Below are 18,130 nucleotides of genomic sequence, written 5' to 3'. Positions count from 1 at the left end.
GTGAGCCTGACACACACGCTGGAAGGCAGGCAGCTGCAATTAGATTACACAGGAAAAAAAAGCAGACTGATGTTGTAGCCCTAAAAAGGGCTTTTTGGGGTGCTCTCCTTACAGCAGAGATCAGATGAGTCCTTCAGAACTGTAGTGGACACTGAATACACTAGCCTAGCTATCAATTTCCCTATTCAATCAGCAGCAGCTACACTGTCCCTCCTCTCACTAAGAATGCAGCTTCCGAATTAATCTAAAATGGATGCTGTCCAGGAGGTGGGAGGGTCTGGGAGGGAGGGTCTGCTGCTGATTGGCTGGAATGTGTCTGCTGGCTGTGAGGTACAGGGTCAAAGTTTACTCAATGATGACGAATAGGGGGCAGACCGAACATCGCATATGTTTGCCCACCGCGGCGAACGCGAACAAGCTATGTTCGCTGCAAACTATTCGCCAGTGAACTATTCGGGACATCTCTAATCAGGAATGAGGGTTTGAGAAGATGCAATGTACATCTTGTATTTAGTTTATGAAGAAGAGTTTATGGTATCAGGAGGTGTAATATATAGTGTTATTTTTTATATAGGACACACTGTTGACTAAAAGGGGATAGGGTAATAAGGGGTCTCAACTGAGGGCCCCCATAAATTTGTCTTGCCCAGTGCCCTGCAAATGCTAAGGGTATCCCTGGGCACTAGTACAGCTTAACATGATACAAAAATAAAAACACTAGGGAAATGTTCATACAGCTAAAATGACTGTTCCATGTTAATATTTATATCATTTTATATTAATAGACTCAATATATAACAATTAGAAATCTGTTACATTGCAACTTTTTACTAACAACAAATTACTTTATACACCATTTATTTCCCACAGTTATTTAATTCTTGTAAAATGTCATACAATAATTACACACAAAAAAACAGAGGAAGGTGTTTTCAAGGAAGAATTTTAATTGATACAAGAAGTGCGAAAGGAGAGAAAGAAAATAAAAGGAAAGAAGAGATTAAAAAGGAAATATGCAAAGTGATTTGATATCTCTAATTACTTAATTCATTTTGTATTTCAATAGATACAGGGTCCCATACATACCTAGGTTAATGTCGGCAGCATCAGAGGAAAAAGTCCCCAATAGGGCGAGAATCAGAAGAGTCAACATTCTTGGACAGAAATCTGGGAATGAAAAGACATTTTTTTTTTAAGTACCTAGAGGCTGTCTGTGCAAATATTTTATGTAAACGAAAAAAAGAAATTTTATTGGCACTGAAATAAAACTGTTATAGGTATTTACAGATAAATGCAAATATTATAGATTCCCACGCTATTGTGTCTATGTATAAAATATTAACCATTAAACATAAGAACATGGAAAATAAATTGCTTTTCTCTTGAGTGAAAGCACCTGTTTTACTGTGTTATTATTCTGTCTGCAATAGGCTCAGATTTATGCACACTTGTATCTCCTGGCTCTCTCTTTAAATAACTTATGTTTCTACAGCTTTCATCTTCCTACACCTTATTACAATGGAGAGACACTCCCATTTACCAAAATGGACTCTTGATTGATATGATATTTTGCTACTGAAGTTCTATTTCACACTTTAATAACTCTTCATGTCCTCTTTTAAGCCGCAGCCCTCTTAAATGTCGCATCACTACAAACACTAGTCTTCTATCACTTATACTTCTTTCCATATTCCACAGAGCCGTAAAATCAATAGACTAACACCATCTTAAAAACATCTCTCCACCAACTAATCTCTGTCCTACTTTTAATAGTTTGTCTGTTAAGCAAGAGCACGAAGAAAAATTCATAATGACGAGTAAATTAGAAAGTTGCTTAAAATTGGAAAGCTCTATCTGAATCCCGAAAGAAAAAATTTGGGTTCAGTGTCCCTTTAAAAACATCTGTCCACCAACTAATCTCTGTCCTACTTTTAATAATTTGTCTGTTAATAAAACACTCACTATGATTTAAAACTACAAACTCACTCTCTGACATTCCTTACACATAACTTGAAGAAATGTTTACCCTCTACTGGGTGCAGCAGGAGAAAATGCCGTACTTCAGCTGACTTTCTTAATTATACGTTCATACTGTCGTATTCCATAGTATTGTCCTATTCACCTGTTTTCTACTTATCTAAGGCTACTTATCAAGTCTTGTTTCTACTCTGTTATCTAGTACCTAATGTCTAGACTTCATTTTTAATTCCTTCCTCTGTCCACACTATTAAATATCATGCATCCCTCTTAAAGGGACACTGAACCCAATTTTTTTTTCTTTCGTGATTCAGGTAGACCATGCAATTTTAAGCAACTTTCGAATTTACTCCTATTATCAAATTTTCTTTATTCTCTTGGTATCTTTACTTGAAAAGCAAGAATGTAAGTTTAGATGCCGGCCCATTTTGGTGAATAACCTGGGTTGTTCTTTCTGATTGGTGGATAATTTCACCCTCCAATAAACAAGTGCTGTCCACGGTTCTGAACAAAAAATTGGCTGGCTCCTTGGCTTAGATGCCTTCTTTTTCAAATAAAGATAGTAAGAGAACGAAGAAAAGTTTATAATAGAAGAAAATTAGAAAGTTGCTTAAAATTGCATGGTCTTTCTGAATCACGAAAGAAAAACTTTTGGTTTGGTGTCCCTTTAACACAAACAGCCAAGAGATGCCTAACTACAAAGGACTAGATTACAAGTCGTGTGCAAATGATTGTGCGAGAGTTTTCGCAAACATTTGCGCGCAGGTTAATTTGTGCTCAGATTACAAGTTGAGCACCATTGTGTGAGCACAATCACAATTTACGCTAGAATCATCACCACATTCTCAGAAGAAAAAACACATAAAAATACACTACAAAGTAAACTTACTCATATTAACACTGTCTACTAAAAATTATTAAAAAAAAATATTGCACACTAAAGTTATAAGGGCTCGAAGATATGAGATCTTAGGTATTAGAAGAAATAGGCAGGCAAAGGACTTAAACATAGATACATATACATCTTTAAAGTTGTATATATATATATGTAAGGGTTGCACCGATACCATTTTTTTAAAGTCCGAGTACAAGTACCGTTACTTTTTTCAAATACTCACCGATACCAATTACCGATACATTTTTCAAATACTCACCGATACCAATTAACGATACTTTTTCAAATACTCACCGATACCAATTACCGATACTTTTTCAAATACTCACCGATACCAATTACTGATACTTTTTTTTATGTCATGACAGTTTACCAAGCACAATACAGACTGATTTAAGATCGCTTCTTTATAATTATGAACTGTATCTCTAAAGACATTTTGAAATAATAAAACAGTTTTATGTGCTTGTTGTCACAAAGTTCACAGAACATGTTTATAAATAAAAATATTACAATAACATATATTAATAATAACAACAATACATAACAGCTGCAGCAGCTGGAAAGCTACAATTTAAAGGGGTGATTACTGGATGCAATTGGGTTGTACGGTGCCTATATAACTCATCAATCTGACATTTGTACTTAATACAAAGTCATATAATTTAATTTTGAAAATAATATTGGGAAGGAGTATCCCAGTAATCCCCTTTGAGAAAAATGGGGCATATGCATTCTACTGACTCAGCAGAAAATTGGACTGGTCTTCATAATTTTCCAAGGCTGTTTTTTATTCCCAGTCCAGCCCTGGCTAAGGATGTTCCTCAGAGTACAGTATGTTTTGAGCATAATTGTGCAAGATGAGAACTAGCAGTATAACAGGCAATCTAGCAATTAGAATAATTTTTCAAAAGTTAGTGGCAAGTTCTTATTAAGGAACAGAAGCATCTCTGTATGTTCAGCTATAAGTCTGTTTCTGCTATCAGTAAGGACGTTTGACGCTATATATATATATATATATATATATATATATATATCCTCCATGTGTATCTGCACTCACAATGTCATATAGTCATCAACCAGGGTGCCAGATCAGTAATATTCACAGTGATCTTCAACAAAGGACTGCACTCACTGGGTTTCCAAAAAAATACTTATTTATTAGGTAACATTTCAGGGTTCGCAGACCCCTTCCTCAGACCAGAATAGACATGTAACTAGACACAGTGATTTATAAACACATTAAGCCCCACCCACCACCAAATCAAAACAGTGAATTGCGCCAAAACTGGGGTTGTCATGGTGATAACCCCTACACCCCTCAGTGTAACCATACTACTAATCCAAAAAAAGTCAAATAAGCCTCAATATTATACAGATACTAACATAATCATACAAGTCACTACATATGTCAATTAATAAATACATACAGACATCTATGTGTCCCTGTTCAATCATTAGTTTAATCATTAGATCAGAGGCAAAGGTATACTTAATGATGTCATAGTTAATGAAAGGCATTCAATCATATAAGGCAGATTTATATATAGCAATATATAACAGATATTCACATAGCAATCTATAACATGCAGTCACCAGGGTAATAGAAATGTGTCAAATCATACCCGACATATACTGTTCACTTAGCATAGTGAATTTATATTGTGGGTCCATTCTAACTCGTATGTTATGTAAGCTCCCCACAACATAATAAAGGTGGTGTTTATGCAGAGTGTGAATGCCAAATCGTGCTTAAGAATTATGTACATAGAAACCTTATGCCGATAATACCCATCCTACCTTATGTGGCGTATCAGGAGGTCATTTACTGTTTACTGTTGGCGCGTGATATATTACAAGGGCTAGACTTGTTAGTCAGATACGATCCTATCTACACAAAGCTTGGGGCTTGTGTTGATTCAAAGTAAATGACCTCCTGATACGCCACATAAGGTAGGATGGGTATTATCGGCATAAGGTACATAATTCTTAAGCACGATTTGGCATTCACACTCTGCATAAACACCACCTTTATTATGTTGTGGGGAGCTTACATAACATACGAGTTAGAATGGATCCACAATATAAATTCACTATGCTAAGTGAACAGTATATGTCGGGTATGATTTGACACATTTCTATTACCCTTGTGACTGCATGTTATAGATTGCTATGTGAATATCTGTTATATATTGCTATATATAAATCTGCCTTATATGATTGAATGCCTTTCATTAACTATGACATCATTAAGTATACCTTTGCCTCTGATCTAATGACTAAACTAATGATTGAACAGGGACACATAGATGTCTGTATGTATTTATTAATTGACATATGTAGTGACTTGTATGATTATGTTAGCATCTGTATAATATTGAGGCTTATGTGACTTTTTTTGATTAGTAGTATGGTTACACTGAGGGGTGTAGGGGTTATCACCATGACAACCCCAGTTTTGGCGCAATTCACTGTTTTGATTTGGTGGTGGGTGGGGCTTAATGTGTTTATAAATCACTGTGTCTAGTTACATGTCTATTCTGGTCTGAGGAAGGGGTCTCCGAACCCCGAAACGTTACCTAATAAATAAGTATTTTTTTGGAAACCCAGTGAGTGCAGTCCTTTGTTGAAGATCACTATATATATATATATATATATATATATATATATATATATATTAGGGTTGCACCGATACTAGTATCGGTATCTGGCCGATACCAAGTATTTGCAGGAGTACTTGTACTTGATTTCGGAAGTGAGCATATTGATTTATTAAATATTGATTTATTAAATATTCAACAAAAAGACCAGATAGTGCTTTCTTTCATGTATTTATATATATATATATATATATATATATATATATATATATATATATATATATATATATATATATATATATATATATATATATGTGTATGTGTACATATGTATTTATATGTGTATCTGTATTTACAGACATATACACAAATAAACACATAAATACATATTTACACATACATTGACATATGTGTGTGTGTGTATATATATATGTATACATACATACATACATACATACAGTATATTAGTGCATTGGAGCCATTTGCCATTAAGTAGATAAAACATATTTATGCAATATTCATAATTAATAAAGTGTTATACTGTATATTTACTGTAACTATTTCACATTACAATATTCTGCAAATATATTAGCAGAATATGTTCTATGTTTTTTATATATATACTAGTCCTAAAGCACATTTACACGGGCCATTTTTTGCAGTACAGTGGTCCAAACCCTTGCTCTCTCTCTCTCTTCTGTGCTCTCTCCCCCTCTCTTTTGCGCTCTCTCTTGCTCCACCTCTCTTTTGCTCTCTCTTCCCCCCTCTCTTTTGCTCTCTCTCCCCCTCTCCTTTGTGCTCTCTCCCCTCTCCTTAGCGCTCTCTCCCCCTCTCTTTTGCACTCTCTCTCTCGCTCCACCTCTCTTTTGCTCTCTCTCCCCCCCCCTCTTTTGCTCCCTCCCTGTCCCTCTTTTGCTTTCTCTCCCCCCTCTTTTTTGCTCTCTCTCCCCCTTTCTTTTGCACTCTCTCTTCTCCCTATCTTTTGCGTTCTCTCTCTTTTCTGCTCTTTCTCCCCCCCCCCTCTTTTGCACGCTCTCTTTCCCCCTCTCTTTTGCGCTCTCTCTCTCTCCCCCTCTCTTTTGCGCTCTCTCTCTCCCCCTCTCTTTTGCGCTCTCTCTCTCACCCACTCTCTTTTGCTCCCTCTCTCCCCCTCTCTTTTGCTTTCTCTCCCCTTCTCTATTGCTCTCTCTTGCTCTCTCTCCCCCTCTCTTTTTCTCTCTCTCTCCCTCTCTATTGCTCTCTCTCCCCCCTCTCTTTTCTCTCGCTTCCCTCTAATTTTGCTCTTTCCCCTCTCTTTTGCTCTCTCCCCCCTCTCTTTTGCGCTTTCCCCTCTCTTTTGCTCTCTCTCCATTCCTTTCTTTTGCTCCCTCTCTTCCCCTCTCTATTGCTCTCCCCCCCCTCTCTTTTGCTCTCTCTCCCCCTCTCTTCTTTTGCTCTCTCTCCCCCTTTCTTTTGCTCTCTCTCCCCCTCTCTTTTGCTCTCTCTCTCTCCCCTCTCTTTTCCCTCTCTTTTGCGCTCTCTCTTCCCCCTATCTTTTATGCTCTCTCTCCCCCCTCTCTTTTGCGTTCTCTCTCTCTCTTTTATGCTCTTTCTCTCCCCCCTCTTTTGCACGCTCTCTTTCCCCCTCTCTTTTGCGCTCTCTCTCTCTCTCCCCCTCTCTTTTGCGCTCTCTCTCTCTCTCCCCCTCTCTTTTGCACTCTCTCTCTCCCCCTCTCTTTTGCGCTCTCTCTCTCACCCACTCTCTTTTGCTCCCTCTCTCCCCCTCTCTTTTGCTTTCTCTCCCCTTCTCTATTGCTCTCTCTTGCTCTCTCTCCCCCTCTCTTTTTCTCTCTCTCTCCCTCTCTATTGCTCTCTCTCCCCCCTCTCTTTTCTCTCGCTTCCCTCTAATTTTGCTCTTTCCCCTCTCTTTCGCTCTCTCTCCCCCCTCTCTTTTGCGCTTTCCCCTCTCTTTTGCTCTCTCTCCATTCCTTTCTTTTGCTCCCTCTCTTCCCCTCTCTATTGCTCTCCCCCCCTCTCTTTTGCTCTCTCTCCCCCTCTCTTCTTTTGCTCTCTCTCCCCCTTTCTTTTGCTCTCTCTCCCCCTCTCTTTTGCTCTCTCTCTCTCCCCTCTCTTTTCCCTCTCTTTTGCGCTCTCTCTTCCCCCTATCTTTTATGCTCTCTCTCCCCCCTCTCTTTTGCATTCTCGCTCTCTCTTTTATGCTCTTTCTCTCCCCCCTCTTTTGCACGCTCTCTTTCCCCCTCTCTTTTGCACTCTCTCTCTCTCTCCCCCTCTCTTTTGCGCTCTCTCTCTCTCTCCCCCTCTCTTTTGCGCTCTCTCCCCCTCTCTTTTGCGCTCTCTCTCTCACCCACTCTCTTTTGCTCCCTCTCTCCCCCTCTCTTTTGCTTTCTCTCCCCTTCTCTATTGCTTTCTCTCCCCCCTCTCTTTTCTCTCTCTTCCCTCTCTTTTGCTCTTTCCCCTCTCTTTTGCTCTCTCTCCCCCCTCTCTTTTGCTCTTTCCCCTCTCTTTTGCTCTCTCTCCAACCCTCTCTTTTGCTCCCTCTCTTCCCTTCTCTATTGCTCTCTCTCCCCCCTCTCTTTTGCTCTCTCTCCCCCTCTCTTCTTTTGCTCTCTCTCCCCCTCTATTTTGCTCTCTCTCCTCCCTCTCTTTTGCTGTTCCCCATCTCTTTAGCTCTTTCCTATCTTTTTGTCTCTCCCCCTCTCTTTCTATTTCTCTCTCCTCTCTCGTGCGCTGACTGCGCCCCCGACCATGCCCGGCCATGCCCACGCTCCCATCAAGCCATGCCCACTTTTGCCCCACCGCCGCAAACAGCATGTCAGGTAAGGCCAGGTGTGTTTGTCCTGTGCCGCAGCTTCGGACAAACACACTTGGCCTTTTATATTATAGGATATATATATATATACATATATATATATATATAATATATCTATCTATCTATCTATCTATCTATATATATATATATATATATATATATATATATATATATGTATATATCTATACCTATATATAATCATGTATATATATAGATATAAATATATATTGTACCAAACTACCATCAGATATATATATACAGTATATATATATATATATATATATATATATATATATATATATATATATATATATATATATATATATATATATATATATATATATATATATATATTAAAATTATGGGGGGGAGATAAAAAACTGAAATTAAAATCCTCCATGTCTCAAAATTAAATCAATGTAAATATTTGCATAGGAAATTAGTACATCTAAGCAAGTATCCCCGCTTGCCCCCAGAAATTCTTAATATGCAATGTTTCCAATGCACAAGAGAATTGTGGGTAAGATATGCAAATTAGGTATGCAAATTCTCAGTTTTTTTGATTCAAAATACTGTTTTAACACAGCGATCCTTTTAAACAGGAATATGACAGCAAACCAGAAATCACTCACTATACAAGCCTGTTTCGTTCTTTTTAGAACTCATCAGTATCTCCTACTGATGAGTTCTAAAAAGAACGAAACAGGCTTGTATAGTGAGTGATTTCTGGTTTGCTGTCATATTCCTGTTTAAAAGGATCGCTGTGTTAAAACAGTATTTTGAAGCAAAAAAACTGAGAATTTGCATACCTAATTTGCATATCTTACCCACAATTCTCTTGTGCATTGGAAACATTGCATATTAAGAATTTCTGGGGGCAAGCGGGGATACTTGCTTAGATGTACTAATTTCCTATGCAAATATTTACATTGATTTATATATATATATATATATATATATATATATATATATATATATATATATATATTAGGGTTGCCACCCGTCCCTTAAAATACAGAAAACTTATAAGTTACACATGCTGCGGGGTGTGCAGGGAGGAATATAAATATTGCTGTCTAGAAACACAATACATGTTCCTCCCTGCACACCCTGCAGCATGTGTAACTCATAAGTGTCCAGGAAAAGATGGCTGAGGTGACAACCCTAATATTTATATATATATATATATATATATATATATATATATATATATATATATATATATATATATATATATATATATATATATATATATATATATATATATATATAAAATATGTATTTAAGAATAAATAGAACATACGCTGCAGGAATGTGAAATATTCATATTTTCATGTCGGGTTAGCGCATATGAGAAAATGAGTTTGGGTTAGCAGGCGAGTCAGGTTTTTTTCCCCACTTTTTTTTTCTCCTTTGACTTCTATTGGGAAATAGGTTATATTCTTGGTGACAGTCTAAATGCACTAGAAGTAACCTGTTTGTGCATATCGGGTTATCACAAGAGCAAAAACGTTTTACTTTCAACTCATAATACCAGCGCAACTCAACACACGTTAAAAGTTTACTTCTAGCACAATTAATGCTCTAGTGGAAGCGGTAAATACCACTCCACTTGTAATCTAGCCCAAAATCAGCTAATCTAAACCAGTTACAGAGCATCAGGTATCTATCCTTTTTTATGCCCCATATTACTACCTCTCCACTTTATACTATTCCTTCACAAATGTTGAGTGCTAAACTTACTCACAATAACTCTTACACCAGTCCTGAGAGAAAGAGAGAGAAAGAGAGACATATATATATATATATATATATATATATATATATATATATATATATATATATATATACATATATATATATATATATTTATATTTATATTTATATATATATATATATATATATATATATATATATATATATATATATATATATATATATATAGAGAGAGAGAGAGAGAGAGAGAGAGAGAGAGAGAGAGAGAGAGAGAGAGAGAGAGAGAGATGAATAGAGATAAAGAGAGATAGACAGAGAGAGAAAGAGAGAAAGAGAGAGAAAGAGAGAAAAAGAGAAAGAGAGAGAGAGATTAAGAGAAATAGATAGTTATGCTAAGATAAATAGATAGATGATAGATAGATAGATAGATAGATAGATAGATAGATAGATAGATAGATAGATAGATAGATAGATAGATAGATAAAGAGATAGATAGATAGATAGATAGATAGATAGATGTTAGAAAGACAGATAGATGTTAGATAGATACATAGTAATATGATATATGTTAGATAGATAGATAGATAGATAGATAGATAGATAGATAGATAGATAGATAGATATATAGATAGTAAAATTAAGATAGATAGATAGATAGATAGATAGATAGATAGATAGATAGATAGATAGATAGATAGATAGATAGATGATTATGATAGATAATAATAAGAAATATAGTAATAAGGTAGATAGATAGATAGTAATAAGATAAATAGATTGATAGATAGATAGATAGATAGTAATAATAAGTTAGATAGATGATGATGATAGATAATAAGAAATATAGTAATAAGGTAGATAAATATATGATAGATAGATAGTAATAAGATAGATAGATATAGATAATAATTAGATAATGATAGATAGTAATAAGATAGATAGATGGTAGATAGTAATAATAAGATAAATATATTTTAATTTATCTCTATAGCTCTATATCTATATATCTATATTGAGATAAATAACTCTTGTTAAAGAGTGAAGAAGAAAAAAAAATCAACTATTTATATATTTTTAAAAAAATAATATTTTTAAAATTGAAAGTCAATAGATTTACACTATAACTTACCTTCTCAGAAGTCTAGAATATTGTTTGTTTGTTGAATCTCAACTGGTCTCGAAGTGAAAATTAGCTGTGAAATAAATACTCCTGGATTTTAAAGAAAATGGGCAATGTCCATGACGTAATTTATCATCTTAATCTTATCTCCATTGCTCGGAACTGAGAAAGATGTTTGCTGATATAATCTGCAATATATGGTATGCAAACTTTTAAAAGTTGAAATATTTTAATTACAATTAAGAAAACAAGGAAGCAATGTTAAGAAGAAATTACAAAGAACACTCAAAAACAATATGACTATAAATAGTAAAGTTTTGTTCTGCAACCATTTTCAATACACCATCACCAATGTCCATCAATGCAGCCATTTCTCTTTAGTTAACATATCTCACCATTTTGTTTATCTGCTACATATAAAACACTGACATGAACTTTATTGAGCCTACAGATGCACCATTTCTCTAAACCACTGTAACACATGGATGTCCTATATGTTTACAGTATATGAGATTGGTAGAGTGACAGCATGTGGAAACACATCAGAAAATCTAAAAGTGGTCAAGGGTGTAGTGGCATTTATACTTGTGGGAGAAGATGTGACTGAAGAGATAGTGAAGTAATTATGGATGTATATACAACTCTAGCTGAACACAAGTGTCAGCTCTAGGGGGTGCAATACAGATGACTACTACAATAATATAAAGGGTTCTAGATTAAAATACCCAAAAAGGTGCAATGTCTAGTACATACAAAAAAAGAACACACATAATATAGAGCTATAGCACCTCAGAGGACCAGACGATAAAAAACACAGGATAATGTCTCTATACAATATAGGTACCAGTCCTTAATAGGGTCCAAAGGTGTTTAAATCCTCTTGATGTAAATATTCTTGCTGTTTTAGACAGGTACAGCTCTTTCTGTATTGATCACACCTTGATTCAGGAGTCAGCCCTTTGCCATATAAAATGATCAGGATACAAACTTTCTCTGTGAATACAATCACAAAAAACAAAGGTGCCTCCTAGTGTAATACTGTGGATATGAATGGAGAGATTAATATAAGCTGAATGGATACTCACAAGTGGACTTACGCTTGACTTAGCACATTTGGGTGCTGCTCCACTTGTGAGTATCCATTCAGCTTATATTCATCTCTCCATTCATATCCACAGTATCACACTACGAGGCGCCTTTGTTTTTTGTGATTGTATTCACAGAGAAAGTTTGTATCCTAATTATGCATGTGTTGGAGTAGGTGAAGGTTTTAAACAGATTCTTAAATTACATTACATTTTTAATTAATTTTCTAGATCAGAGTTATCTAAACCACGGATAGCAGTGACATGCGGTGAGGTAACACACAGAGAAAGTGCAGCATTCACTTACAAGCACTCAGCTAAGATTAAAAGCAAAAATGAAAAGGTCAGTTACCGCATCTGGCCAAATGGGACAAGCCCAGGTACCTCTTCAAGGTCCCTTTCAAAACCTGGGTCCCTAAAACAGCCACACAATGCAAGCTCTCAATCCAACAAACAATAGATGGAGGAAACAGTTATGTGGTGTCAATTATATCAGGGTGAATAGATAATAGCAAAGTTGTTGGTTGTTATGTCAAATAGTATTGCTCAAACTACTTATCAGGTTTTTAACCTTTGCTCCCCCCTGATTTTGAAGCACCTGTAAACAGCGTTGGGGGAATTCCTCCCTCCCCTCACAATGTTATAGAATATGAACTTAGCCCTGCTAAATGGTACTTTTAGGTCACGTCGGTCACAATATCGCAGAAATGGGTGTAATTATTAATGTATTGTTATTGTAAATCCTCATTAACGATTGAAGATTACTACAGTACCCTGATATGGACAAGTGATTATGGGAATTCCTGTGCCTAATGATAGCTACTTCATTAATGCTGTGACCGTAACGAATTTTATAGATCAACCAGAGGCAAAGCAAGTGTGCTTAATGCACAAAGGGGAACGTATAGTTAGAGGTATCTATGACTGAGAGGAATATATAAATGCAAATGCTGATAAATATGTACACTGAGCACGATTCTGATATATACACCCACTGAAAAAATGTGACCAATCCGGTTCACGTACAAACAACACACCCTCTCTAGATACAAGATCAATGTCAAGCCCTTCTAAATGGTACTTTTAAGTCTTGTCACTCACAGTATCGCACAAATGGGATGTAAATATATTAAATAATATAAATCCTCAAAAGCAATTGGAGATTACTACGGTACCATAATACAGACATGTAGTTACGGGAATTCTCATTCCTAATGATACCTACGTCACTAGAACTTTACAGATCAACCAGTGATAAAGCAAGTGTGTTTAATGCACAAAGGGAAATATATGATTAGAGGGATCTATGACTAAGAGGAATACATAAGTGCAAATGTTGTTAAATGTGTACATGAGCATACTCCTGATAGATACACTGTGAATAGGTCTCCTGTGCGGACATGATCATTGGAAACGGACCGGAGGTATACAACCTAGATGCCTAATTCTAAGGGAAGATAAATAGATAAATAAAATAATTACTCTCTCTATGGCCCAAGTGATAATGTACAAGGCTACAATACCCATCAGTACAGGGAGGGGACCATGCTATCCTCACCAAAAGTTAATTAGATCAAATTCAGAGATCAGGCCTTCTGGAGTCCTTGTTCTCATCTTAAAGATCCAGAAGGCATCCCTTTCCCCTAGTTCACATGTCCTGTCTCCTAGGCCCTTTTTAAAAGGCACCTTGTCAATGATCGTCCAAGTGAAAAACCTTAGGTTCTCTTGGTGGACACCAGAAAAATGCTTAATCAAAGGAGTGGACAAAGTGCCTGCTCTAATGTCAGACAAATGCTCCTTTATATGAGTTCTGGCCTCCCTCGTCTTGAGCCCTACATACTGGAGGGAGCATTCTTTGCAGGTAATCACATAAATTATACAAGTTTGCTTACAATTGAGGCAGAACTTAATCCTGAAACTTTCACCTGTTAAGGACGAGCTAAAGGAGTCACCTGTGCTCACTCTTTCACATGCTATACAAGTGTAATGATGGCATCTAAATGTGCCAACACACCTAAGCCAAGATGAGTCACTTGGGACCTCAGATTTAATCCTGGTGGGTGCTACAATATTCCCTATAGTCCTGTTCTTTTTGTAGGCAAACCTTACTCCTTGGTCAACCACATTGACCCTGTCATCATCTGCCAACAGGAGTTTAAAATCTTTGCCCACAATTTGACAGATTTCACTATATTGTCTAGAATATTTAGTGATGAATGTAACTTTCCTATTGGTATCATGAGTAACATCTAAATTACTCTGAGCATTCCTGTTATTGCTCAGTAGATTACTTCTGGGAATCCTCTCAACCATTTTCCTAGCCCTGCTGATAGTCAGGGAACTGTAGCCTCTTGCTTGAAGACTTACTGCCAGCTCATCCGCCTGTTTCTCATACACTGAAGAATCAGTGCAGTTTCTCTTCAAGCGGATGAATTGGCCCTTAGCTACACCTCCAAATACCCTTCGGGGATGGCAGCTAGAGGCATGAAGGAGCGTGTTTCCTGCAATTGGTTTTAAATATACCTCCGTCCTGTTCTCTTGACCGGATATCCCTTCAAGAGCAATATCCAGAAAGTTGACCCATGTGGTCTGGATCTCAGAGGTAAAACCAATATCCACAGTGTTGTCATCAAGGTTTTCAATAAACTGAGTCAATTGTATGTCTTATCCACCCCAGATAAACAGGAGATCGTCTATGAAGCGCCTATACCAAACTATTTCTTGTCTGTGGGTGTTTCCCTCCCCAAAGACGTGGGACAGTTCCCACCAACCCATAAACAGGTTGGCATAGGATGGGACAAATTTTGCCCCCATCGCTGTCCCACGTCTCTGGAGAAAGAAACTCCCCCCAAATTCGAAATATTTGTGGGTTAAGAGGAATCTGGTAACTTCCACTACATAGTCTACAAACTCAGGATCTCCACCATAATATTTATCCATGAAGAAGCGTATAGCCTCCAGGCCCTTTGTGTGTGGTATGGATGTGTAAAGTGATTTGATATCCACAGTCAGCCACTTATTAGATTTCCATGTAATGTTACTCAAGAGATTTATCACATGCTTGGTATCCGCTAAGTGGCTCCACAAGGTGCTCACCATAGGCTGTAGGATGTTGTCCAACCATTCGGACAAAAGTTTCCAGTAGGGAGCCAATACCACTTACTATGGGTCTCCCTTGTACATTTTCCACCGATTTATGAACCTTAGGTAGGTGGCTGAAGGTAGCAATGGTTGGATTGGATACCAATAGATAATTTCTGGTATCTGGGTTAATATAGCCAAATTCCATCCCATCATCTACAAGGGAGGCCAACTGGTGTTGGTATGCTCATGTTGGGTCCCCAGATAGGGCAGTATAGTCCTCTGGATTGCATAGCTGTCTTTCAGCCTCTGCAATAAAATTACTCCTATCCATGAGGACTATAGCTCCACCCTTATCTGTGGCCCTAATAATGATACCAGTGTTTTTAATTAGCTTACTGAGCGCTTTTTTTCTATTGGTTTGTGATATTGTTATTTCTGCCTCTAACAGGTTTATAATAGAGGCACGTGAGATCTTCCTCTACCCTTTTTTGAAATTTCTTGAAGGTGGTCCCCCTACTCTGTATGGGGTAAAAGGAGGACTTATCCCTAAGAACAGGGGTCCTGACACTTCTGTGTAACTCTATTCCTCCACCCCCTTCTAGAGACTCCAAAACTCCAATGTCACAAATTTCTTTGAGGGAACTGTCCCTCAATGGCCCTGTCATCTCCAATAGTTTGGTTACTTGAGTGGTATTGTGACTCTCATTTACCCCCCTCTTAGGGTGAGTATTGAAAAATGTTCTCAATGTCAAATCTCTGATGAGTTTATTCATTTCCAATAAAGTTCCAAACAAGTTAAAATCTGCCATAGGTACAAAGGTCAACCCTAGGCTCAAAACTTCTAGTTCATGGATATCTGGGGTGTATTGGGATAAGTTCATTACATTCCATATCTGTAATCCCCCCTTCTTCTTCTCCTCCTCTGTGGGTATCTTCTCTGCCCCTTGTACTGGTAGGTGGGGTCCTGGTTTTGATTTCCTCCTCCCCCTTCTGGTGTTTTTTGGGGGATGGAAAAAACCTGCTCTAGCTGCGCTTGTTCCTGTCCTCCTATATCCCTTGAGTTCCCCGGTTCAGGGGTCGTCTCTTCCCTGTAATGTGACTGCTGGTGGACTTGAGGAGTTGACGCTTTTAGGATTGGAGGCATAGCCTTTGGTTTAACCACCTGTTCATTGGTTCATTTCCCCTCCTGAGGCTGAGCCTTCATCCCCGGATTCTTCCTCACTTTCATAAGAGTTCACCCTCCTTCCACGGTTGCGTCTATGTCGATTCGTACCTCGCTGTTGACCAGGGAAGAACACGCTCTTATTCTGTTCTTTCCTTAATAGGGATTGATCTTTCTTGTTTCATACATAAACTCTATTAAGGTTGTAATCTTGCTGGTCCCTCAAGTATTTGTTGTGCTTCGTTTCGAGGAGAAGTACTTTTGCCTCTGCTATTATTTGTTGTAAGGTGTTATCAAACTTCACAAAATTAGCCTCCTTGCTTCGCAGATTTAGTTCTTTTTGAACTTCTGTTATCTTCACCGCAATCTCCTTCAGAACTCTTTGTTTAAAGTCACAAATGAGGCTATACGCTTCTTCATGGATAAATATAATGGTGGAGATCCTGAGTTTTTAGACTATGTAGTTACCAGATTCCTCTTAACCCACAATTATTTTGAATTTGGGGGGAGTTTCTTTCTCCAGAGACGTGGGACAGCGATGGGGGCAAAATTTGCCCCATCCTATGCCAACCTGTTTATGGGTTGGTGGGAACTGTCCCATGTCTTTGGGGAGGGAAACCACCACAGACAAGAAATAGTTTGGTATGGGCGCTTCATAGATGATCTCCTGTTTATCTGGGGTGGATCAAACATACAATTGACTCAGTTTATTGAAAACCTTGATGACAACACTGTGGGTATTGGTTTTACCTCTGAGATCCAGACCACATGGGTCAACTTTCTGGATATTACTCTTGAAGGGATATCTGGTCAAGAGATCAGGAGGTAGATATATCGAAAAATGATTGCAGGAAACATGCTCCTTCATGCCTCTAGCTGCCATCCCCCAAGGGTATTCGGAGGTGTAGCTAAGGGCCAATTCATCCAATTGAAGAGAATCTGCACTGATTCTTCAGTGTATAAGAAACAGGTGGATGAGCTGGCAGTAAGACTTCAAGCAAGAGGCTACAGTTCCCTGACTATCAGTAGGGCTAGGAAAATGGTTGAGAGGATTCCCAGAAGTAATCTACTGAGCAATAACAGGAAGGCTCAGAGGAATTTGGATGTTACTCAAGATACCAGTAGGAAAGTTACATTCATCACTGAATATTCCAGACAATATAGTGAAATCTGTCAAATTATGGGCAAAGATTTTAAACTCCTGGTGGCAGATGATGACCTGGTCAACATGGTTGACCAAGCAGTAAAGTTTGCCTACAAAAAGAACAGGACTATAGGGAATATCATAGCACCCACCAGGATTAAATCTGAGGTCCCAAGTGACTCCTCTTGGCTTAGGTGTGTTGGCACATTTAGATGCCATCATCACACTTGTATAGCATGTGAAAGAGTGAGCACAGGTGACTCCTTTAGCTTGTCTGAAACAGGTGAGAGTTTCAGGATTAAGTTCTGCCTCAATTGTAGGCAAACATATAATTTATGTGATTACTTGCAAAGAATGCTCCCTCCAGTATGTAGGGCTCACGACGATGGAGGCCAGAACTCGTATTAAGGAGCATTTGTCTGACATTAGAGCAGGCACTTTGTCCACTCCTTTGATTAAGCATTTTTCTGGTGTCCACCAAAAGAACCTAAGGTTTTTCACTTGGACGATCTTTGACAAGGTGCCTTTTAAAAAGGGC

At 37.7% G+C, this 18,130-nt stretch overlaps 1 protein-coding gene across 1 annotated transcript in view; it reads right to left on the bottom strand.

Moving 5' to 3' along the window:
* Window positions 1-18,130, bottom strand: part of LOC128655895 (fucolectin-like) — a 60,450-nt gene that overhangs the window by 13,490 nt on the left and 28,830 nt on the right. The window contains exons 2-3 of the mRNA XM_053709487.1: window positions 11,127-11,305; window positions 1,087-1,167 (exon numbers count right to left, since the gene is read on the bottom strand). Coding sequence (XP_053565462.1) covers window positions 1,087-1,153 — 67 coding nt within the window. The 5' untranslated portion in view covers window positions 1,154-1,167; window positions 11,127-11,305. The remainder of the gene's footprint in view (window positions 1-1,086; window positions 1,168-11,126; window positions 11,306-18,130) is intronic.

Source organism: Bombina bombina, chromosome 4 (genome assembly GCF_027579735.1).
Source record: "Bombina bombina isolate aBomBom1 chromosome 4, aBomBom1.pri, whole genome shotgun sequence".
Taxonomy (NCBI): Eukaryota; Metazoa; Chordata; class Amphibia; order Anura; family Bombinatoridae; genus Bombina; species Bombina bombina.
This window is presented reverse-complemented; position numbering and strand designations above follow the sequence as displayed.